Consider the following 24607-nt stretch of genomic DNA (forward strand, 5'->3'; position numbering starts at 1 on the left):
TGCAGTCAAAGTAAATTAAAAAGACTGAAAAGGCTGCATCCAACAAAGTGGACTAAACTAAATTTATAACAAATCTTTAATAAAAAAAAATCTATAAATAAAAACAATCATAAATATACATATAAAAATAAGTCTTAACACACAGATCATACACATACAGGTAGATGAAAAGTTTCTTCATAACAAATATGTCACACAGTATTAAGGTTATAAATATTCTGTTCATTTTGATAGCTACACAGTTTTTAAAGCCCAACTCTGCAGAAATGAACTTGCCACAGTGAAATTCCATTTATTCATTGAAGATATCAAAGTTAGTAAATGGGCTATCAAATCCACTGTCCTGTTGAGGAGATGTGAAATTCTTCAAGAGTTTCCTTGAAAGTAGTTTACTGCCACGACCTACATCCAAATATAGCTTAGATTCTGGACAGTTCTCAACAGATGGAAGATGGAGTCCCACGTTAATAGAATGCAGTGTACCAGGATTTTGATCTTTTCTTTTTACTGTGCGTGCAGAGTAATGCTGACCTTCATATTCCCTGCCAACTGGATCATGAATTCCCTGCACAAGAGAACATAAACCTGATGCAGTAAAATTCTCAAGAGTATTAGAGATATGTGGCGGCACTTGAAAGCTATTTAATGAACACTGTGCAGACTGTGACGGAATCGGCCCTTTACTGCCGACACAACTCCATTCGTTACTTGCATTTTCATCTCGCACAGGGGTTTCCTGAAGGTCAAACCTTTGTTTATCCAATTTAGTCTTTGGTTCATCACAAAAGCGATAATCTTTAACGTCTCGTAAAAAAGATGGTTCGCCGTGATCATGATATGTTCCCTGAACGCACTGTGCTTTGGAATCAGAACAGCTGAAAACTTGTGCTTTTTCTGAAGATGTTTGATTGGGGAACGGAGAAGCCACAGAATGTAAGACACCCATGTGGAGATTTTTTGGGTCTGGGTGATCCATATTAAGCTTCCTTGAAGCATTGTCATTTTTGGTGGCAGGTGGTTCCTCAGCATCATTGACATCGCCCCCACTGGTCTTCTCTCTGGCATGCTTTTTGATTAACTCGTTCATTGTGTTTTGCTCTATATGTTGGTCTTTTCGTCTGTGGTTTGTCCAGCCTTGAACACTTTTCAGCGAATCATCTTTTTCTTGCTCCAATGCTAACAAAATACATAAAATATATTCAGTAAGAGATTTTGTTGCATAAACATCATAAACTAATCAACATTAGGTAGATGCATCATTACATCCAAAGATTTTCTTCTTAAGACACATCAACTCTTATGCAGTTAGATTAGAACTTGTCAAACATGGCACACAAGAAAAACACTCACAATATAATTAATCTGTGCAAAGATGATGCTGAATTAGACCATATATGTCTGCAAAGGCGAGTGCATCAAAACCCCTAACGCTTCATGTATATAAAATAAATGTTATGTATATGCCAGGAGAATACCGATATTAGCCCAGCTGAACTGTAACAAACAAAAGGTTTATGGATATAAGGCTCTCATTTGAAACAAATTATAAACAGTAATAGAAAAAATTATAATAGTAATGTATTTAATTATATTATATTAAAACATTTACTCTGGAAAGCACTTATTCAGGAAGTGAAGCTGCTTGTACCTGTTCGCAAGTTTTTACTTTGGCATTTTTGAGAGATCGGGGTTTCTAGAACTTTGGCCATTGTTGCAAGTTTGCTTGCGGCATTCATTATTTTCTTTTCAGCACTGTAAATAAACAAACATTGCTAGTAAAAACAATAAATATACTTTATATTAGTATTCCATTTAAAGCAATACATCTGTTTTCCCATGAAGGTCTTACCCTTCATTCTTCCCATCATCCTTCAGGAGTTGTTGTAGGCAGGTCAAGTAATATTTGCGCATTTTGCGAGCAGTTTCTTGGCGCTCTCTTAAAACCTCAGATTTCAACAACTCCGCAGCTCTCACCTTGCTTTCGTGAATGTAACGAAGCATATCATCTGTTGGTCAAAAGAATAAAAAAAAAAGTCAAGAAGGTGTATTCCCCAAGCACAAAAACCCACAAACAACTACCTATATTATGTGGTGTGTGGTGCAAGTGAAAAATGCCATGCAGGGACCCTACCTGTGAGTTTAACACTAGAACGTGTATGTATGTATGTATGTATGTATGTATAAGATCTTCACGCAAAAACTCAGGTTTCCAAAATCTATTATGCGCAGTTATTTGATTAATGCTGAGGTCATGTGATCAAAAGGTTTTTCCATCAGGAACAAGAAAAATTTAAGGATTTCCAAAAAAAAAATCAATTCAGTTTGATATTTGGTAGAATCAGACAACCTAATGCAGCTGTTCTTTATAAAAGTTGTTTTTCTGCCTTGATGAAGACCCATTATATTGTACCGAAATGCTACAAACAATTCAATTTAAAAAGAGCTCTCACACATTGTGCTTTTCTAATTTGTAAATATTTCATAATTAAATTTATTGTACCAAGCTGTGACTTAGGACCTGGAAAAGGCAGGTACATTTTAAACACAAACTGGCAAAACACAACATTAATTCCATCAGTACCCTTCCGTTTTGTTACATGACTACAACATAGAATGAACCAGTCCATAAGAAACACACATCTGTGGGCAGAATTTGTTCATCCAAACGTAGGTAATATTTCTAATCATAGACACATTATAAAGGTGTTTTTATTCAGCACAGGAGGTTGACATGCACAAGAAAAGCAAATAAAGCCGTACATAACAAAATCCAGACAACACAGTGGCAGTAAGGCTAGGAGTGTTGCAAATGTACCAACCGAGGTCCTTGTACTCACTTTTAATTTTGTCTACAGCTTTAATGTACTGAGCTCGCATTTCTTCTAAGGCGTTTCCTCTGCAGAAAGCACAGCTGTTTTCAGAGCCTCCTTCTGGCTGCAAGCTAGATTACACCCAAAAATAAGATACACTTATCAAGACACATTCCAGCGCATGCTATATCAGTGCATTACAAACATATTACCATTAGTATAATACATTACTTAGAATTACCTTTTCTGAATTTGGATGGATTTTATTTCTTCAAGCAGCTCATCTTTTTCTTGTCTTAGCTTCTTCATATTGGCTTCATTTTCTGAAGGAGAAAAAATGTCACACACACATATACAACATACATACTGTATATATTACACACCTTTTAGGATTGTGGTTAACCAGACATTTCAGAACTAGAGCTAAAATCTAGAGATCTGAAAAGACACTTAATACGAAACAATAAGAGTAATATCTACAGAATTCAACCAAAAACTATAACCTGCAAAACAAAGATCTAATTTTCAATATATGTTTTTTCAGAATAATGTAATAAACCACTGCAATTGTTTAAGATTATAAATCCAGCTATCCACATATACACAAAATAAATGGTTGGAAATGATGCCATAAAAGTACATAGAAGCAGCATACCTTCCGTCTACACCATGTATACACCATGTCTAAAAAGACACATAACCACAGAAATAATCTGCATAAAGGAATAAATACCAAGATGGCAAAAATTACCGTATTTGCTCGATTATAAGACAAGGTTTTTTTCAGAGCAGCTGCAGGGGATCTGGATCCTCCTGTCTCAACCCCCCCGCCCCACTTACCGGTACTTCAGAGTCCCCGGTACCGATTCGCGTAGACAACTTCCGCTGCAGCTGGAAGGAGGTGTGGCTAGCAGCGGGGGTTGTCTGCGTGCATCGCGTAGACCTTCCCTGGCTGTCAAAGATCAGAGTTCCCCGCACCGGTGCCGGCGCGGGGAACTCTGATCTCTGACAGCCGGGGAATGTCTGCGCGATGCACGCAGACAACCCCCGCTGCTAGCCACGCCTCCTTCCGGCTGCAGCGTGAGTATACAGAGTCCACTCTGCCTCCTGCAATGCCTTAAACCTCCCTATATGCCACTCTTCCCCATAATATGCCTTTTAACCCGCTAAGTGCCAGAGTGGCATATGGGGTTAAAAGGCATATCATGGGGCACAGTGGCATATTGGGTTAAAAGGCATATCATGGGGCACAGTGGCATATAGGGGGTATAAGGCATTTCTGGGGCAGATGTGCATAACTGGGGACAGGTTGGAAAATAGAAGGCAATAAAACCAAAATATTTTTCTCAATCATAGCTTTTATTAAAAAAATAGTCTAGATGAATTAACATTTACTGGTAAAACTTTTTTCCTATAGGGTCGTCTTATATTCAGGCTTTTTTTTCCTAAATTAATATTAGGATTTGGGGGGTCATCTTATAATCGAGCAAATACGGTAGGTGTGAAACTGATAAAACTAGGATTTCTTGTAAGTGTTGTACTCAATGCCTGGGTTCTAATAAATTTTATTGCAACTTCCGTCTTTTGAATTTATCTCCACGCTTTACTATTGGAGAAAATATTTTTGAGCCTATTTTCTTACCAGGATCACAATGTAAAGAGGTGTTTTATAGCCTGTTATCTGTGTGCCAGACTTAGTGCTATAAACATGAATGAAAAGGGTTAACTGCTAAAAACAGGGACCCATTATGTCCGTGCTCAATCACTTTGTAACAAAGCTGGTTTGAGCTCCCTATTATAAGGTTAAATGGGGTTAAATGAGGGATATCTCATGGCAAATGCTTGGCTTGAAAGCCTAACCATATTTTCTTAGTTTTAGGACTCGCCTAATGGGGTAACCTTGATGTGGCAGGTGACCGTATGTGTTTTGTTAAAAATACAAAGTATAATTATATGTATATATCCAGATTTGGATTTGAACATTCTAAGCGTTGGTCAGAAGCTGCAAATGCACACAAAAATACAGAAGGGAAGCACGCTTATTTTGTGTTTGTATATTCAGGTTCTGAACAGACCTTTAAGTTTAGCACCCCATCTGCCACACAGGCGCCTCATTACAGGTGCCCAAAGTGGGCTTTAAATTGCAGGAGTCTCAATGTGTAGATAGCAGCACAGTCCCACTGATTAAGCTCCATGGAAAACAAGACAGCCATGAAAAATTAGATACGATACAGTGCCGTGTCCTAACGTTACCCAGTGTCAGGGTGGAAAAGCCTGCTGGTGACATTTGAGAAGATTCACCAACCTTTAAATTGCTCTGCCTTGAGCTTATGCTCCTTTACAGCATGCTGAAGATGTCGACACGCCTTGTCCAGTTTGCTCCGCAGTTCATAACACTCTTTTTTGGACTTGTCAATTTGTCTTGAGCAAAGTTCACAGCATTTATATTCATGGCCGTCCTCTTTTCTTTCAACATTTGCCAAAGTGTGAGAGCTTCCTGCAAAATTCAAGGGTCCATCATTAATGCTCTTAACATGGTTAAGGTGTCAATAATCCACCATAACAACGTACTAATCAAACGTTTCCCCACAAATAAACTCAATTAACAGGAGACTGGAATAGTAGCAGGGATTTCATTGCACTTTATTCATACAAAGCCAGCAGATCCCATAGAGTCATTACAAAAGGGAAACGGACACGAATCAATTGACAATATACAAAAAAAAAGCCAACATTGACAAATCAGCCATCCTGTTAAGAGACTTGTTATGTTATCTGCACTCATAATATCTGCAGCAAATCTAATTTTTTATGTGAAGGGGGTATCAATGTAATGTTTGTTGGATGATATTAAAAACATTTGTATATACAACATATACATTATATATTACCATTGCTTAGCCTCTCCAAATGGCTCTTTGTCATCCTTTGATTGCTTTTGTTCTCTGCAGAAGATCTTTCCTGCTCACTTGGTGCCACATTATGCTCGCGATTTGTCTGACAAACAGAACACTGGTTATAGCAAAACCCTATCAACCAAAACCATCTGCATTATGCCACTACTTGGTTGCGAAATTATTTAATCATGATTTAGGATTAGTGACTTATAAACACACAATTTTGGATACAAACCCTCTTTGAGTTATAAGACTGTGAGGTTATTCAGTTTGTTACAAAGGTGAGTTACTCGACGATAACACCGCCAGTAGAAAACAATTTATTCAACATAAAATATTTTAGTGACTTTCCTACTAAGGTTTGATGTTATAGGCAATTACCTGAATCCATTCATGCTTGGCCTTTGTCAGAACTTTGTAAACAATATCTTTTATGGCTTTCTGAAGGCAACTTCTCAGCTTCTCAAGGAATTTTGAGTCTAAAGTACTTGACACGCTGAATCTCTCGTTCACGTGTTTCTCGACCAATTCATCGTGGATTTCACCCAAAATAAGATCCATCTCAGATAAAATATTAGCCTCTTGGTCACGTAATCGCTGTGTTGCTTCAGAGGACCATTTTTTAAAGCTTTGATTTAATCGATCTGTAATTTCCGCCTCTTTTTGTGCTACCAGCTTGTTATTCTGTTTCTCATAATCTTCTTTGGCTGACAGAAGAACTTCATTGATTTTAGTCCGATGCGCGTCTAAAAACGCACGATAATCTTCTTCATTTTTGGCCTGGATTTTTTGAATTTCCTCATGTTTTTCTTTGTCCCACTGGGCATGTGCTTTTGCAAGCTCAGCGTTTAACATCACCTGATATTCCTTGCTTTTCTGCTCAAGTTCCCTTTCCATAAGTGTCATCTTCTCCTCAAATTCCTTCTGTTTCAGGTTATCATTATCACCCCTAATTCTCCAGTTTTCTTCAGCTGATGTAATAGCCTCAGATATCTAAGAAAGATGCATAAATTATGTATTAAAGAATAACAAACCTTCTACATAGAGACAATATACACACATTATGTTTAGTTAACATCTAAAATTCCTGCGTATATACAAACAACATATCTTGTCGATGCGTCGACTTATATCTTCTTAAAAAGGAAAACTTTGTGTTGTCACTTTCGAAACGCATGGGGATATTCTGCAGAATCCCCCAATTGCCAACCACATCTCCCGGCATGTGACATGCGCACATCCAGTGCTGGCTTTGCAAACACTGCAAGCGCAGAAACTCCCCCATTATTTCAATGGATGCATATTCCTGTTACCTATTGGATGCTTCAAGAGCTGGACCTTCTACCACAGCTAGGTGTTTTTCCCAGTTTTGTAAAAATGCATTAAAAAACCCCACCCTATGCATTTATACACTATGCAGTGCGTGGTATCTGCAGTGGAGGTTCAGGACTGAACCTAGTGGCACCACGTTGAGGCATAAGCATAGCCATCTAGGTTAGGGTTCTTAAAGCAGAAAAAGAGGGAGAATGACTGCTGAATGCTGTGCCATGTGCAAGAATCCAAGAGGCTTGGGGGGAATCTCAAAAGGAGACATAAAAAACAATTCGTAAACCGCACATTGGCTCTTGCATGACCAAAACAGACAGCATTACTGACTTGAAGACTAGAGTACCTGCTTTTTTACATCAAGTTCCTTCTGTTTTTCCCATTTTTCATATTCAAGTTTCACATTTGCCTTGTATTCAGACAAGCTTGTCATTTCGTGCACCCATCGAGTACGAGCTTTTGTTAGAGCCAACTCGACCTATGAAATGGCAAGAAAAAATGTTTAGCTTAAGTTTGAAGCTAATCTGTTTCAATGGATGTGTCCATGAGAGCTCAGATACTTCAAACTGATCAACTTGTGGAAGCAAGTGTAGTCTTCATCAAATACCTGCTTAGCAATATCCTCACGATGTTGCATTTCAAGTTCCCTTCGGACCTCCTGAACAGCTCTTTCTTTGTCTTGTAAAGCATCTTGGAGTTTAGACTTCAGTTCCGCAGTCAGATCTCCATTCAGGATCTCATCTGTCTGAACAGCCTGGTTGTCTAGATCTTGCACCACTTTAGCTTTGATATCTTCTAAAGCTTTATCAAGCTTCTGCCTCCACTGATTTTCAACATCTTGTACAGTTTTTTCAGTGATCTATAAAACAAAATAGTAGAGATGCTGGTATAAATAGGAAATTATTAATAATTCTTAATAAACAGGCTACAGAGGAAAACACACATACAATTACTACCCGATCTAACAATACAATTGGAGGTTCTACTGTTCCCAATGCCTTAAGATAAAGCCACAAACAGCACCAAGTAGAATCTTTGTATAAGTCAATATTAAAGTCAATGAAAAGGCAAACCGTTCTGTACCTGCTGTTGCTCCTTACTCCAGTTTTCTTTTGACAACACCAGTTGAGCCTCAAGACGTTGCTTCAGCTCTATTTCTTTTTCGCTCTGCCATTGAGCCTTTGCTTCCGACAGAGTTGATTGGTATTTGTCCTCAAGCTCTGTTTTTAGGGTTTCCAAAGACTTTTCAGACTCCTTTAGTATCCTCTCTCTGAGCTAAAAGCAAACAAAGCTAATCACATAACTGCATAGCACTGAAATAGTTAAGACAAAATATGTGAAACTATACCCTGTGCTGTTGAGCTGGAACAGGCTCTCTCTAATAATTTTGCAGATACATTCTTACTGTAGAGAGTTCTTATAATGGCAGTGCTTAGTTTGGTATAAGCCAAGCATGGCACCCCAGGTCCCAAACTACATATCTTTCAGAAAACAGATCGGCGCATGGCACTGCTCATATGTCAACTGCACAAACAGTACCTTTTCTTCATCTACTTGAAGGTCTCTCTTTAGATTCTCTCGTATGGTATCTTCCAAAGTATCCTTCTCTTTACAAACTGCTATGTAGCACTCCTGCACGGCTGTCATCTCAAGGGTCATATCATTAACCTGGGCTCTAGTTGGGTATGAAAAATCAAATCATCATCGAAATACAGAATGTGAATATTTAAACATAGTCATGAAGGAAAAAAACATTGTGTGTAATGTACTCTATATTTGATGCATCCACTCATCCCTTTCCAGAATAAAAAAAAAAAAACACACACACACACACACACACACACACACCGTATTTGCTCAATTATAACACGACCCTGATTATAAGAGGACCCCCAAAATCTGAATATTAATTTAGGAAAAAAAGAAAAAGCCTGAATATAAGATGACCGTACAGGAAAAAAGTTACCAGTAAATGTTAATTCATGTAAACTATTTTTTGTAAATAAAAGCTATGATTGGCCCATGATATGCCTTTTAACCCTCTATATGCCACTGTGCCCCATGGTATGCCTTTTGACCCCCTATGTGCCACTCTGCCTCCAGAAATGCCTTATACCCCTATATCCCATTCTGGCATTTAAGGGGTTAAAATGCATATTATGGGGCAGAGTGGCATATAGGGAGGTATAAGGCATTTCAGGAGGCAGAGTGCTCTATTAAATGCCCCCTTAATGCCACTCTGCCTCCTGAAATGCCTTATACCTCCCTATATGCCACTCTGCCCCATAATATGCCTTTTAACCCCCTAAGTGCCAGAAATGCCCTATGCCCCCATTTAACACACACACACGCACTTACCGGTGCTTCCAATTTCCAGCTGTATTGCCGGGGCAGCGGATTGACGTCTCCTTCCGCTGCAGCCGGAAGGAGGTGGAGTTGGCAGCGGGGGTTTGTCTGCGTCCATCGCGCATACCTTCCCCGGCTGTCAGAGATCAGAGTTCCCCGCACCGGTGCGGGCAACTCTGATCTCTAACAGTCGGGGAAGGTATGCGTGACGGACGCAGACAAACCCCCGCTGCTAGCCACACCTCCTTCCGGCTGCAGCGGACGTTGTCTACGCGGATCGCGTAGACGTCAACCCGCTGCCCCGGCAATACAGCAGGAAGCACCGGTAAGTGTGTGTATGATGGGGGGGGGGGGGGTGAGACAGGAGGATCTAGGTCTCCTGCAGCGGTGCGGGGGATCTGGATCTTACTCTCATAATCAGACCTCTACTTGAGGTCTGATTAGAAGACTACCCCGATTAGAAGACGAGGGGTATTTTTCAGAGCATTTGCTCTGAAAAAAAGCTCGTCTTATAATCGAGCAAATACGGTAATTTAGGAAAAAGAAAAAGCCTGAATATAAGACGACCCTATAGGAAAAAAGTTTTACCAGTAAATGTTAATTCATGTAGACTATGTTTGTTTTTTTTAATAAAAGCTACGATTGAGAAAAATATTTTGGTTTTATTTCCTTCTTTTTTCCAACCTGCCCCCTGGTTATGCACATCTTCCCCAGAAATGCCTTATACCCCCTATATGCCACTGTGCCCCATGATATGCCTTTTAACCCTCTAAATGCCACTGTGCCCCATGATATGCCTTTTCACCCCCTATATGCCACTCTGCCTCCAGAAATGCCTTATACCCCTATATGCCACTCTGGCATTTAGAGAGTTAAAAGGCATATTATGGGGAAGAGTGGCATTAAGGGGGTTAAAAGGCATTTCACTGAGCACTCTGCCTCCAGAAATGCCTTATGGCCCCCATTTAACACTCCCCTGCCCCCCCCCAAACTTACCGGTGCTTCTGACTTCCCTGTCATGTAGCCGGGGCAGCGTGTAGATCCCACGCACTTACGCTGCAGCCGGGAGGAGGTGCGGCACCGGCACCTCTGATCTCCGACATTCGGGGAAGGTCTGCGCGATGGACGCAGACAACCCCCGCTGCTAGCCACACCTGCTTCCTGCTGCAGCGGAAGTTGTCTACGCGAATCGCGTAGACATCTACACGCTGACCCAGCTACACACCAGGGACTCAGAAGTACCGGTAAGTGGGGCGGGGGATCCAGGTCCCCTGCAGCTGCGGGGGATCTGGATCTTAGTCATCTCATAGTCAGACCTATTTGAGGTCTGATTATAAGATGACCCCGATTATAAGACGAGGGGTATTTTTCAGAGCATTTGCTCTGAAAAAAACCTTGTCTTATAATCGAGCAAATAAATAAATATATATACACACACACACACACACACATATACCCTTTATGACTGGTTTTCACACATTCCAAGCAATCTTTTAACAGGTCTTTTAAGAACCCTGCTACAGCACTTATGGTAAAATGTGCCTGTAAGTGACAAAGAGCAATGAGCTCAGTGGCACATTCTAAACTAACACCACATAAGGTTTAGAGAGGCTCCTTTGGTATTGCTTGCAAACAATGTCCGAGACACTTACTTATGGTCGTGACATATGGTCCTATTTCAGTTCGCTCATCACATTGTATAATGCTTAAGCAGGCATGCGTGTCACTTAGGAACATTGTGCTGGATTTTTTTCAACATATATCAACAAATAGGCCCTTACTGTAACTGGGATATTCTCTCTTCATAGTGCTGGCACAACTGTTGCTTCTCCAAAGAAAATCCCTCTAAAAGCGCCACTTCTAAATGTTTCTTAATATCTTCATGGTGCTGTTCATATGTCCTCTCACACCTGTAATAATGTGTAAACACTTCTGATGTCACGCTTGTTTGGAGTGTTTTAATATTGCCAACAAAGACAAACTGTATAGGTTAGTGAATTGAACTTTTTATAAACTTGTTTAACTCAACATGCTGATGTGTGGAAGAAAAAAACAAAAAAAAACACAACACCAAAATAAATAAACTTTCCTAATCAGACTTGACACCAAAATGCAGCATGTTTTTTCTTTGACCAAGTTGCAGTTGTTTGCGATATGCAAGGTCAGCTGTACTTTTTTTGAGAATTGATATACTATTTACTCCTGATTAGAAGCTTACTCAAGAGCTTTCAAAGAAGGAGGGTTCGCTGCACACCGATACATACTGGCAAAAGAAACAGCAAGTTGGAATATTTTACACCAAATATTAAAACTATGCCTTTTTTGTTAACCTGCTATATCATATTTGTGTTTGTTGTGCTTTCTTGATTGACACAGCGATCATGTTAGAGCAGACGATAAAGGAGAGGTAATGCAGGGGTGAGCGTTTGAAAAATTGATGTAGACGGTACAGTGCGGCTTTCTGAACCAGAGCAGCAAGGGAATTATTATATTGGTTGTCAAGAAAGGTAGGGCCGTCTGTGCCTCCTGGCCAGAAAGCACACAGTATATTGACGGTACACATGAGACAGTATTACCGATTGTACCCATTTGAGTATTTCTGTTTCACAAGCTTAGAATGTAAACAGTTTTTTAAAAGCAAATAGGTTTGGAAACAGTAATTTAGACAAAATACAATTTTCTTCTATTATAAACAATGTAAGCTGACCTCTGTATGGCTTCCTGTTTATCTCTGTCAAAGTCCTGTATCATTCCTCTCATTTCATTGCAAAGTTCTTGTTTTGCCATTTTCATTTTCTCTTCATTTTCTCTAAGTTCTTTAATACACAGTAAATGCTTCTGGAATAACAAAAGTAGAGTCAAAAAATGTAAGTAAAACATTTCCTGAAGTTATATCCTGTAACATCAGGCAGACTTACAGTGTGGGAATGTAGGCTACACATAGGGGAAAGAGACACGTTTTCCAAACCCCAACATTTACAGGCAAATGTAGCAGACATTAGCAGGTTAGAGAACATGTCATCTAACAGTTTTCACATTCAACCAGCTCTCCAGCTACATGGATTACCACTTTCACAGAAAGATTATTTTATCTATTTAGCGCCAACACTCCGCAGTTCATACAATGTGTATTCAATGGGTAAGACAACTAGGGTAAACCAAGACAAACTGATACATAAAGAGGGCCCTGCTCGCAAGCTTACAAACTAGAGGGAATGATGTGAGGAGATACATGGTATGGAGAAGGAGAGAGATAATGTGGGGGTTGTATTTGTGGCCACAAAGATGGTATGCTTTTCTGAAGTATTGGGAGGGAGAGCGAGGGAGAGCGAGGGAGAGCGAGGGAGAGCGAGGGAGAGCGAGGGAGAGCGAGGGAGAGCGAGGGAGAGCGAGGGAGAGCGAGGGAGAGCGAGGGAGAGCGAGGGAGAGCGAGGGAGAGCGAGGGAGAGCGAGGGAGAGCGAGGGAGAGCGAGGGAGAGCGAGGGAGAGCGAGGGAGAGCGAGGGAGAGCGAGGGAGAGCGAGGGAGAGCGAGGGAGAGCGAGGGAGAGCGAGGGAGAGCGAGGGAGAGCGAGGGAGAGCGAGGGAGAGCGAGGGAGAGCGAGGGAGAGCGAGGGAGAGCGAGGGAGAGCGAGGGAGAGCGAGGGAGAGCGAGGGAGAGCATGAGTCTTGTAAAGGCAGAAAAGGAAGGGGGTGATAAATGAGGAAAAGAATGTAATTGTAGAGTAGGGGAGCGAGTTGCAGATTAATTGTAGCCATGTGGGAAAAAAGTTTCACACTTATATTACCGATAAATGTTAAAAAGGTATTAACCCGCATGCAGAGCACAAGAAGACCTGCATAAAGAGCTTTAACTAATTACAAATATACCAGTGACAGGATTCCTTCCTCACTCCAAACCCAGGTTCCGCAGAGGTTAAGAAAAGGGTAACAAATGGCCCTTTTTTAAAAAAAAATATGAGTAGCAGGATAATGAAAATATAAATTGGCTTTGCAAGTGTTTACTTGTGCCCTTTCAGGTTTTCAGTCGTCTCAACCATTACTCAAGCGACCACTTCCGGTTAGTTAATAGGCCCAGTCCTGCTACATCAGTGACGTTTATAATGATAGTACGTGTATTTTTTTAAGAATTAAACCAGTAAACACCCCATTGTGGAGAAACTACTTGTTAGGGTAGCTGTACAAAATACAAAGTGCAAGCACCATACCTCAACTTCTTGTTGCAATAGCTGCTTCTCAGTTTGAAGTTTCTGAATTTCCTCTTTAAGTGCTTCACTTGACGCCCGACCATATGGGAATTCTGGATCAAGTTGCTTTTCCAAGCTACCTGTTCTGATCTGAAAGCCAATAGGAAAGCAGGTGACTACACAAGGCATCTGAAGCCAACCATTATAATTCAAGTACTCCATGGTGCCTTAACCAATATCAGTTAAGAGAAAGGTAAATAAATTTTTGTATAAAGACATTTAGGACATTAATCTCAGGACAAACAAACCAGCAGTGTTAGAGGTTAGACAGTGGTGGCCAACAACAATCTTACCTCACAATCTCTAGCTTTTTTCTCTGCTCTTGCCAATGACTTCTCCAGTTCCTCGGTCTTTAAATGGCATGTCTTCAAATCAGACTGTAGCTGAATAATTTGCTGGCGTTTGGATTTATTGCTATTTAAGCAACGTTCAAGCTCACTTTTAAGTTCATTAATTGTCCCATCCCCAGTGAGATCCTTCTTAGTTCCATTATTGTGCATTAATCTGCCGAGTCAAAATATCAGATCTCACTACACATGATCCATATAACATCGCATTGATTTTGATAACCGTTCAGAACTTAAACATAAATAACATTTAACTGTGTAATGTTTTCTGGAATGAAACAAGATATAAAAAAAAAAAAAAAAAAAAAAAAGAACGTAATGAGTTTACATTAGGAACATCAAGACATTTATACTCAAGTAGTTTTTGGGAGTAACAACTATTCTACAGCTCTAATATGTCTAGTTTTTTATTTTGTTTTTTTAGAACATTTGGCAAGATGTTAAAAAGGTGTCCATCAGAATAAAAAAGGTTGTACAATTAAATGTTTTTTGTGATAAAATGTTTTGGCCATAACCAGTAATTTTACTTTAAAATGGCAACATGTGAGCAATACAAGTCTGGCTTAAATAAACTCTGATCAGATAGGTATTGACACATTTGGCCTCACTTTTGGCTAAGCGAGTTTGATCAACACACAGTGAACACACAAAAAAAAAAAATCATTGTCAAGAAGATGAAGAAAAATGCTTACGCATGAAGAACAAATACCTGTGGAAACGAGATTTTTGCCAGTTCACTTTTTTAATTCCCAGATCAACATACGAGTCAGACAGTTCTTCTTGTTCTACACTGTTGATGAAAACGCCCATATTCGCAGCAGATTCATACATTGTAATTTGTTCCTTCAGTTCAATTATTTCATCCTAAAGGAGATGATTGGAGTTAAGAAAAAAAAAAAAAAAAAAAAAAAAAAAAAAAGCTAAAAACATCCAGTCAGGTTTATCCCAAACCATCCAGTTTATTTCAATAGCACAAGCCATAAGGCAAAAACAATTACTGGGATGAAGAAAAAAAAAAATTCTCACTGACCTGCAATGCTTTATTCATGCCATCGCTTATGGCTTTTGAAGATTGTATTTGTTGAAGCTGCAACCGTAACTGTGTTGCTTCCTGTAGAGAGCCTAAAGCAAATTTAATTACAATTTTTTTAATTTTTTATTTACTGCTTCAATAATAAACAGCATTTCCAAACCAACCACAAGCCCTCCCCCCCCACCCCCACCCCCCCACACTTTCTCTTCCAAAAAAAAAAAACCACAAGAAACAAAATACCAGTGAATTAACTCAACCATGATCGAGCTACTTAAGGCACTACCAGGGTCATGTCAGTAATGTTTTTTTTGTGTTTTTTTTTGTTTTTTTTTAAATTCACTTAACCTGAAGGGTGTCTTTACATAACTATATTTTAGTTTGGGACAGGAAAAGAACACAGCCTGTAGCTCTTATATGCTCTTGAACAACAATTCCCAGTATCCTCCAGCTGGCACGAATATGGGAGACTCAGATTCATAATTAGTACATTGTAATCAAAGGAAGGAAACCTGTATGTAAAGTTATCAGATAGCTCGAAAAGTCTTAGTTGTACAATAGTAAATAGTGTGTTACCTGTCTGTAAAAGATTAGCGCACTGCTTCTGACTTTCCTCTAAACTCCTAGACAGCCGGTTTATTATTTCAGTCTTTTCCAGTTTGCTTTCTTCCTGTCTTCGCTCAGCCTGCTTCACTTGAGTCTCTAATCTGGAGCATAATTCTTTCTGTGGATAACAAGAACATTAATACTTAATTTATAAGATAGAATAAGAAACTTTTGCACTCACAAAGAACACGATAAGACATTTATTCTCTTTTCAGACACATTTATTCCTAGCAAACTACCACTCTGATTTGCATGCAGTATCGTGGAAGGTTACCTCCACAATGTAACATAGTAACATAGTAACATAGTTCATAAGGTTGAAAAAAGACCAAAGTCCATCAAGTTCAACCTATATACATATTGTGTCCCTACTGTGTTGATCCAGAGGAAGGCAAAAAACCCTTATGAAGCAGATGCCAATTGCCCCATACCAGGGGGAAAATTCCTTCCCGACTCCAAATATGGCAATCAGAATAAATCCCTGGATCAACGTTCTGTCCCTATTAATCTAATATCCATAACTTGTAATATTATTGCTTTCAAGAAACACGTCCAGGCTCCTTTTGAACTCTTTTATTGAGTTTACCATCACCACTTCCTCTGGCAGAGAGTTCCATAATCTCACCGCTCTTACTGTAAAGAACCCCCGTCTGTGCTGGTGTAGAAACCTTCTTTCCTCCAGCCGTAGAGGATGTCCCCTTGTTATAGATACAGTCCTGGGTATAAATAGGTCCTGGGAGTGATCTCTGTACTGTCCCCTTATATATTTATACATAGTTATTAAGTCCCCCCTAAGCCGTCTTTTTTCCAAACTAAATAACCCCAATTCTGATAATCTTTCTGGGTACTGTAGTCCTCCCATTCCCCTTATTACTCTGGTTGCCCGTCTTTGAACCCTCTCCAGCTCCACTATATCTTTCTTGTACACTGGTGCCCAGTACTGTACACAGTATTCCATGTGTGGTCTGACTAGTGACGTGTACAGGGGTAGAATTATTTCCTTGTCGTGGGCATCTATGCCCCTTTTGATGCACCCCATGATTTTATTTGCCTTAGCAGCAGCTGCCTGACACTGGTCGCTACAGGTAAATTTACTGTTAACTAAAACTCCTAAGTCCTTTTCCATGTCAGTCGTCCCCAGTGTTTTCCCATTTAATACATATTCCCAGCCTGGATTTTTCTTCCCCATGTGCATAACCTTACATTTATCTGTGTTGAACCTCATCTGCCACATCCCAGCCCAAGCCTCCAACCTATGCAGATCCATTTGTAATCGTGCGCTGTCCTCTATTGTGTTAACCACGTTACAGAGCTTAGTATCGTCTGCAAAGATTGATACTTTACTATGCAATCCCTCTACAAGGTCATTAATAAATATATTAAAAAGAATAGGACCCAAAACTGACCCCTGTGGTACCCCACTAGCAACAGTCACCCACTCAGAGTATGTACCATTAATAACCACCCTCTGTTTCCTATCACTGAGCCAGTTACTTACCCACATACACACATTCTCCCCCAGCCCAAGCATTCTCATTTTATGTACCAGCCTTTTATGTGGCACCGTATCAAATGCTTTGGAAAAATCAAGATATACGACATCCAGCGATTCACCCCGATCCAGTCTTGAGCTCACCTCCTCATAAAAGCTGATCAGGTTAGTTTGACAGGACCGATCCCTTGTAAACCCATGCTGATATGGAGTCATACACTTATTTTCATTGAGATACTCCAAAATAGCATCTCTTAGGAAACCCTCAAACAGTTTACACACAACAGAAGTTAAACTAACAGGCCTATAATTCCCCGGGTCACTTTTTGTCCCCTTTTTGAATATTGGCACAACATTTGCTATGCGCCAGTCCTGGGGAACAGACCCTGTCACTATAGAGTCCTTGAATATTAGAAATAGGGGTCTGTCTATTACATTACTTAACTCCCTTAGAACGCGGGGGTGAATGCCATCTGGACCTGGTGATTTGTCTATTTTGATTTTTTTTAGGCGGCACTGCACTTCTTCCTGGGTTAGACAGGCGACATGTACTGGGGCATTTATCTCATCCTGCTGTATATTACCTGGCATTTCATTTTCCTCTGTGAATACAGCAGAGAAGAATATATTTAATAGATTAGCTTTTTCCTGATCCCCGTCTATAACTTCTCCCTCATTACTTTTTAAGGGGCCAACGCTTTCATTGTTAACCTTTTTACTATTTATATAGTTAAAGAACATTTTGGGGTTTGTTTTACTCTCTTTGGCAATGAGTCTTTCTGTCTCCAATTTTGCTGCTTTTATCTGATTTTTACATATTTTATTTTTTTCCCGATAGCTTTTTAGTGCTTCCTCACTGCCTTCCTGTGTCTCCCATAAACGCACATTCGCTAGAAATACATGAAGGGAAGAGACCTCTATAGAGTTTAGGGCTAAAAAGAGGTAAATATATCATAACAAAAAGGCACATTTCTTTAAAAACTGGAGGCTGTAGTTGTAGTGGACCATTTGGTCGCTTGGATAATGAACGGTGGTCTAAAACTAAGGCCCTGCTGACAAACGAAGCAAACATTTAATGTATTGCAGCCAGTTTTCTGACTTGCTGGCTAACTGGAGGCCATATAAGCAAACATATTAAACACTGTTTTAAATCCCTATAGCTTGCAGAATTGTTTATAGAAAATGCCATAGCAACCTAATTAAATTATGTTTTTTCTTTGTGACCCAGGATAATATTTTGTATGTATGAATATTTTTATAAACAATTCCATTGCTCATGCCCAGTGAAAAAAAAAGTATATGGAACACTCTCTCAGTGTGCCACTAGGAAGATAAAACGTAATACTACGATGTCTGTAATGTGCAATAACTATGTGCAACCATAAGGATCAGCAGCAATGTAAGCCATATATAATCCAATATTTTTGGCTTTACAAGCCAACTAAAATTTAGGGTTTGTATCAAATAAGACACAAAATTGAACACTACACAAATATACAGTCAATATATCCACAAATTACCTGAACATACACAAAAGATGTGTGCATCCTTGTTAACATCCATACAAGTGTATGCAAATAATGCACCTCGAACAATTGCACCTCAAACGTTTAATACTAATTAATCTAATTTGCACTGGAATTTAGCTCATTTAATCATAATGCTGCCCTAGTCTAGAATTTAAAATACAATAAGGTTCTAGGCTAGCTAGCAGAAACCTTAACACATGCTGTTAGATAACTATTTTAAATATCTAGTAATACAAAAGTGTTTAGCACAGACAGCCATGGCTTCCAAACCTGTTCTAGAAGGGCAGCGTTAACATTATCCAGCTTCTGTTGGAGACCGAACACTTGCTCTTCATGCTTTTTTGTAAGCACTGACACAACCGCTTCATGTTGGTCTCTTGCTCGTTGTATTGAATCAGAACGACACATGTCCAGGACCTGCTGCTGCATGCTCTCCATTGCTACCTTGGCTACTTTTAATTCCTTTCTCAGCTATGGGACAAACAATGACATATACTGAACAATAAGCAAAGGCTGGCTACGATGGAAAAATATAACTATGGGTGAAAAGGAGTGACAAAATCATTTCAGTTTTTAAACATGTGCATATATATCACCAGCATTTAAAACCTAATGAAACCACTGACCTGATCATCATTCATTGTTAAACTCTCGACGGTTTTCTCCAGAGCAGTCATCTGCCCTTTTAACTGGACTTCCATTTCCTTGCCATTCTGAATTAGTGTCTGAGACTCCTGCAGGCTAATTGCCAAACCGTCCTTCTCATCTGAATAAGATAAACAAATAGTTATGCCGTTACATGCACAAATATATAAAACACACAAAACATTTATGATACAAAAAACTTAGATCTTACTATAATTAAATGTGCTAGATTCAGTATAGATATATTAATATTTGTCAGACCCAACATAATATCCTGACCAAGTACATTTTATGCATGTTTTTCTTCAAATACTGCATGTGCTCTCAAAATAAAACACAAAAACGGTACTACCTTTAATTATTGCAAGCTGATGATTCAGATATCTTATTTGCTGCTGACTTTCTTCCAGCTTCTCGCTTAGTTCTTGAAGCTGTCTACCTCTTGCTTTGTACAGCACTTGAAGTTGTACATACTGCATATTGGCTGCAGAACCTCAAAAAGAAAAAAAAAAAAAAAAAAAAAAATTAGATTTGAATCATAGCGTTAAAAACAAAATAAAATGCGACAAAGCAATATTTACTTTCACCAGTATCAAGAAACTCTCTTTGCAGGTCATCAAAGCGGTCATCTCGCCTTCCTGGATCTAGTTTTAACAAATCTTTCCGTGTCACATTCAACTGGTATGGATTGTACGAAACTTGAATAGACTCAGTAGGTTGGTTGTTTATTCCTTCAGGGGTCCCAAATCTCTGCAAAACAACTAATATTAGCCACATTTTGCAAAAAGCACATCACGGACACTCAAAATTATTAAATTATAACAACCAACGTCAGCTGATTTTATCTGCAATTGAGCTGACCGTGCATAATGCATAGGCCTATTAGTATGCCGGATTTCAAGAAACCAGTGATTTCAATATGCATTGTTCAGGTTCATGTGAGCTATTCTTTGAGCAGAAGCTCTAAGGATTTAACCCTTTAATAATATAAAGTGAACTCAGAGAGATGAAACCGCAACTCTGCTGCCAAGCATCTATTTAGGAAATAATTGAATTATATATATTTGTGCCCAAAATCATAAGCCCATTCATTTGAATAAGCCATAACACTGTTCTCAAATAGTATTCTAATAAATATCAATTATCAATTGTAGCAACAAACCTGGAAAGCTTCTTTATTGTGGTCAGGAAAACTTTCACCCTGCTGACCATTAGTGTATGGTTTGAAGTCCTCTGGAAGATGGTACAAGTCACTATTTGAACAAGGGTCTGGCGCATTAAAATGATTTTCCGTATGACAATCCTCTCCAGCAGACTGATCATTTGCACAGCCCTTTGAATAACTGTATTTTTCTCCAAACATGGTCTCTTCATCATCATCATCATCGTGAGTATGCCATCCATTAGAAATCTGGTCTCCACCTTGTTTGCCCACATAATCTGAGCAATACTGGTTAGCGGGATAATCATTGCTATACTGTTGACAGAAGATAGATTTTAGTTCTTTGGGTCCTATATAAAATTTAATTTAGTTCTGATTTTTTTTAGCACTTGACACTTACAGGCAACTTTTGTGGATTGGGAACTTCTTCAGCAGGACCCCAGCTAGTATCAGTACGCCAATGGGGATTTCTTGAGGAAAAACAAAAACAGTTAACATAAGTAAGCTCATTTAAAAAAGAAACACTAAAAAAATGTGTTTCTAATCCACATTCACACATTTTGATCTGTGATGCACTCTTTGAGGCAAAACAGATCTATTGAAGAGATGGAACTGTAGAGAAATTTCAATACGTTTACACAATATTGTAAACGTTTCTGTGAGTTTTGGCGAGGTGACAACAGCAAATGATTATTTTAACATTTAGCTTTAACTGGTAAAAATTGGGTCTTTAAGATGTGTACATTCATTTTAAACTCCATAAAGAATCCTTACTGTTCGGATATTTCATGGCCACTGCAGTCGCTGTAGTTGGGCTCAGGAGAAGATGATAAGCTGTCATCAAGCAGGTCATGGGGCAGATCAGTTAACAGCTGTTGTAGCTGAAACAAAGACAAAATATAACCCGTTAACATCCAAACATATGGCTGGTTATTTAAAGCACTATGACTGACAGCCCCCACAGGCATTTGTTCTCTGCCATGTGTATACAATGTATCACTAATAACCCATATTCTTTAAGGAGCACTCTACAGTTAAAGAATTGGATAGTTAATTCGTACTTAACAAAACACACAAATAATAAACAAGAGTTGAGGACCATCCCTGTGAGATTATAACCTAGTCGTGTAGCACTTTCATACAAAGTTCCTACCAAGAACGTTGGCAGATGAGGGCCCCATTAATACGTTTACATTATGAGTTAGAGATACATCATGTGTAAAAGAGGCAAAAGATAATTCAAAGTTTATGTGAAACTATGGAGTGAGTTAAGGCAGACAGTAATATTAGTGATTATGTCAGGATGGCAAATTACAACTTAAAATAAACATAAACGTGGCTACCCTAATACTTATCGGATGATTTACTGGGCAACCCAGCAAAGTTTAAACTGATAACACAGCCCAAGAATATGGCAAATCCTATAATAAAATCCAATACATGTACGCCATTTCGTTATTATATTGCAAACGTAATGCATGGCTTGTCGAGATTTAATTCTGAAACATATGCTGTAGAATAAAAAATGATTTTAAAAAATTAACATCACAGGAAGATTTTGTTATGTGTGATAGCCTTTGTAGAGATAAAGAATCCATATACTATACATATATAAAAAAAAATGTGGCAGATGGTGGTTTTACAGAAAGGCGAGAATAGACACACGATACCCTTTCCTTTTGCTCATAACCTACAATTTACAATCTGAGCAGATTGCATAGCCTCTAGCGAGTTAAGAACACATTACAAACTCAATTCTTTAGCATTTGCTCACCTCCTGCTCTCTGGCATAATCCTCTTTATCATATTCCTCATCGTCATCATCATTTTGAGTCTGTAAGGCTCCGCTATCAAAATCAATAGACATTTTATGTCATACGGCAAAATATTTGTAGGGTCTTATCTGCAAGACAAGAAAAAACAAAAACACTTACTTTAAACTTTGTTATGTAAAATTCCAACACCCTGTGAATGCGTACAGAACATTATAGTACATTAATATGTAAAGATCATGCAATATTCACACGCTTTTCTCAGCACTTAAGCCTTTCTATAACTCATAAACAGCTAGTAATTAAAAGCACTGAAAACTATTAGATCATTTAGACAATAGCATGGAGTATGGGCTGGGGTGACGTTTATGCTTTAAAAACCTCGAGGGGGGGGGTTAAGTACAGTTGCCCACTTTGTTTTAACGATAAGGTTGGGTTACAAACAACATACACGAAGACCCCGGACAATAAGAAAGATACGGCTCCTAAATAAACCTCCATAACAAGAAAACTGCCATTAAATAAGCCCACGCGGCCGGTTACTCCAAACTAGCACACACTCACCAGAACAACCGACAGCTACGACTCTTTCAATAGCTTCATATAAAACTGCGTGCGCCGCCAGCTCACGGTGCCTCAAACATCAATACAACTACTTCCCTCTCAACAGTCAAAATTGGAACCCGCCCTCTCAATCGTTAGATCGATAGAGGTCTTACCCAATGAAAACTCACATTTCTCGTGCGTCGCGCTCTTTGCGTGATCTGACTGGCAGTAGGGCGGGGCTAACACACTGCCTTTGCTTCAGTTAGTCGGCGCTGAGGAAGTGAAATTACACAGAGCGACCAACAGTCCTCAGTAAATATCAGGATGGGCGGAGCAGTGGCGGGAGAGGCGGCGGGAAGGCAAAACTGAGGGAGTCCGTTAAAGAGGCGTGGCTTCTCTGAAATGCTGTAACTTGGTTTTATATAGTGTCTAAAGTCACCGGTCTGGTCATATTTGAATAAAACATTCAGCTGGATACGTTGTACAATATTTAAGTAATTAATGTGAGGTAACAATACCGTCATTATATTTGGAGAGCTGAAAATCAGTTATGTATGCACTAAAGTAAGAATGCTTAAAAAATAATTAAAAAAAAGACAGGTTAATAGTTTATTTTTATAATTTAACAAAATACAAAGTGAATGGACTGAAGAAAATTCTAAAATCAGTATTTGGTGTGACCGCCCTTTGCCATCAAAACAGTGTCAATACTTCCAGGAACGCTTACACAATGTCAGGGAAGGCATATAGTTTGGTATAATTTTTTTAATCGTACACCTAACACATGCTAATGATCAGCAATTTAATATGTAGGTTAAAACATAATCATTACCTGAAATAGAAACAGCTGTATACCAGGAATCAAACAGGATGAGGAACAGTAAAACTAGTGAGGGGAGGTTGCTGAAGACAGTGTATTGTCCATAGTAATTCATCATGGCAAGACTGAGCACAGCAACAAGACACACGGTAGTTATACTGCTTCTGTCTTTCCCAGGCTGAAACTTCCAGGCAGACAGGGGTTTTCAGATGTTCTGCCCAATCTCTTTTGAAAGGAGCACAAGGAAACGGGTAATGTTAAGGACCGTAGGTGCAGTAGTCAGCCAAGGAATAAGTACAACAGATGAAAGACACATCATGCATACTTCTCTACAGAATCAAAAGATATCCACCAGTGCCATCAGCTCACAGTGGGACCTTGGTATACCCATCTACTGTCCTTAGTGGCCTTCTTAGAAGACTTCCAGCCGAAAAGCCATACATTAAGAACCATCAGGCTTACATTATGTCACGCGCGCCGCGGCTCCTACCTCTGACGCCAGGGCTGCCTCGCCTGGTCCCGACTCCTCCGTCGCTGCGGTCCCCGCCGTGCGCACACGGCAGTGTCGCGGTCCCGCCTCCTCCACCTCGGCCGGGATCGCGCCTCCACGCCGTGGACGCGCTGGCACGTCCCCCGACGGGAACGCGGTTATGACGCGACGAAGGTCCGCGTTGAATGTACCGCAGCGTACGCAACGTACGCAACACAGCAGTTTGTAATTATTTCCCTATTTAAACCCCATTCTTTTCTCCAGTCTTCACCCGTTCAAAGTGTTATGCTTTTTGGGTGTGCTGGTTTCTCTATATTATCTCGATTTCCTTGTGTACCGACCTTTGCATGTTTTTGACCACGATTCTTGCTGCCTGCCTACGACCTCGGACCTGTTTACCCGTTTTGCTCCTATTCTGCCTGCCTCGACCTCGGATACGTTTGACCTCGCTGCCTGCCTTTGCAATTTTGATTACGGACTGTATACTGGACTTCTCCACAGTGCATATCTGCATAGTAGGATCCTTCCTCTCTCCCTGACCCCG

General features: G+C 39.6%; 1 protein-coding gene across 1 annotated transcript; it reads right to left on the minus strand.

Annotated features, from left to right (window-relative positions):
• Window positions 1–292: 292 nt before the first annotated feature.
• LOC149297822 (centrosomal protein of 152 kDa-like) lies at window positions 293–22302 on the minus strand. The gene is made up of 27 exons (XM_089488289.1): window positions 22210–22302; window positions 21210–21316; window positions 20836–20905; window positions 20436–20750; window positions 19855–20023; window positions 19626–19766; window positions 19255–19394; window positions 18899–19099; window positions 15578–15725; window positions 15002–15093; window positions 14681–14835; window positions 13918–14128; window positions 13586–13714; window positions 12087–12217; window positions 11161–11289; window positions 8573–8708; window positions 8117–8308; window positions 7641–7892; window positions 7380–7511; window positions 6089–6700; window positions 5702–5807; window positions 5116–5307; window positions 3052–3133; window positions 2838–2941; window positions 1850–2006; window positions 1649–1752; window positions 293–1176 (listed from the first exon to the last, which is right to left on the minus strand). Exons 1-27 carry the CDS (start codon window positions 22300–22302, stop codon window positions 293–295), a joined length of 5184 nt encoding a protein of 1727 aa, XP_089344415.1.
• Window positions 22303–24607: the final 2305 nt, after the last annotated feature.

The sequence above is a fragment of the Sceloporus occidentalis genome, unplaced genomic scaffold, assembly GCF_023333645.1.
Source record: "Sceloporus occidentalis isolate IW3139 unplaced genomic scaffold, rSceOcc1.0.p SCAF_37, whole genome shotgun sequence".
Classification (NCBI taxonomy): Eukaryota; Metazoa; Chordata; class Lepidosauria; order Squamata; family Phrynosomatidae; genus Sceloporus; species Sceloporus occidentalis.

Excerpts from the sequence above, each read along its gene's own strand:
- LOC149297822 (XM_089488289.1), bottom strand. The coding sequence starts at position 22,302 with ATGTCTATTGATTTTGATAGCGGAGCCTTACAGACTCAAAATGATGAT. Across the intron at positions 21,317-22,209 it reads ATTATGCCAGAGAGCAGGAG|CTACAACAGCTGTTAACTGA; the intron begins GTGAGCAAATGC and ends TCTTTGTTTCAG. Across the intron at positions 8,709-11,160 it reads GAGAGAATATCCCAGTTACA|AGCCCAGGTTAATGATATGA; the intron begins GTAAGGGCCTAT and ends ATACCCAACTAG.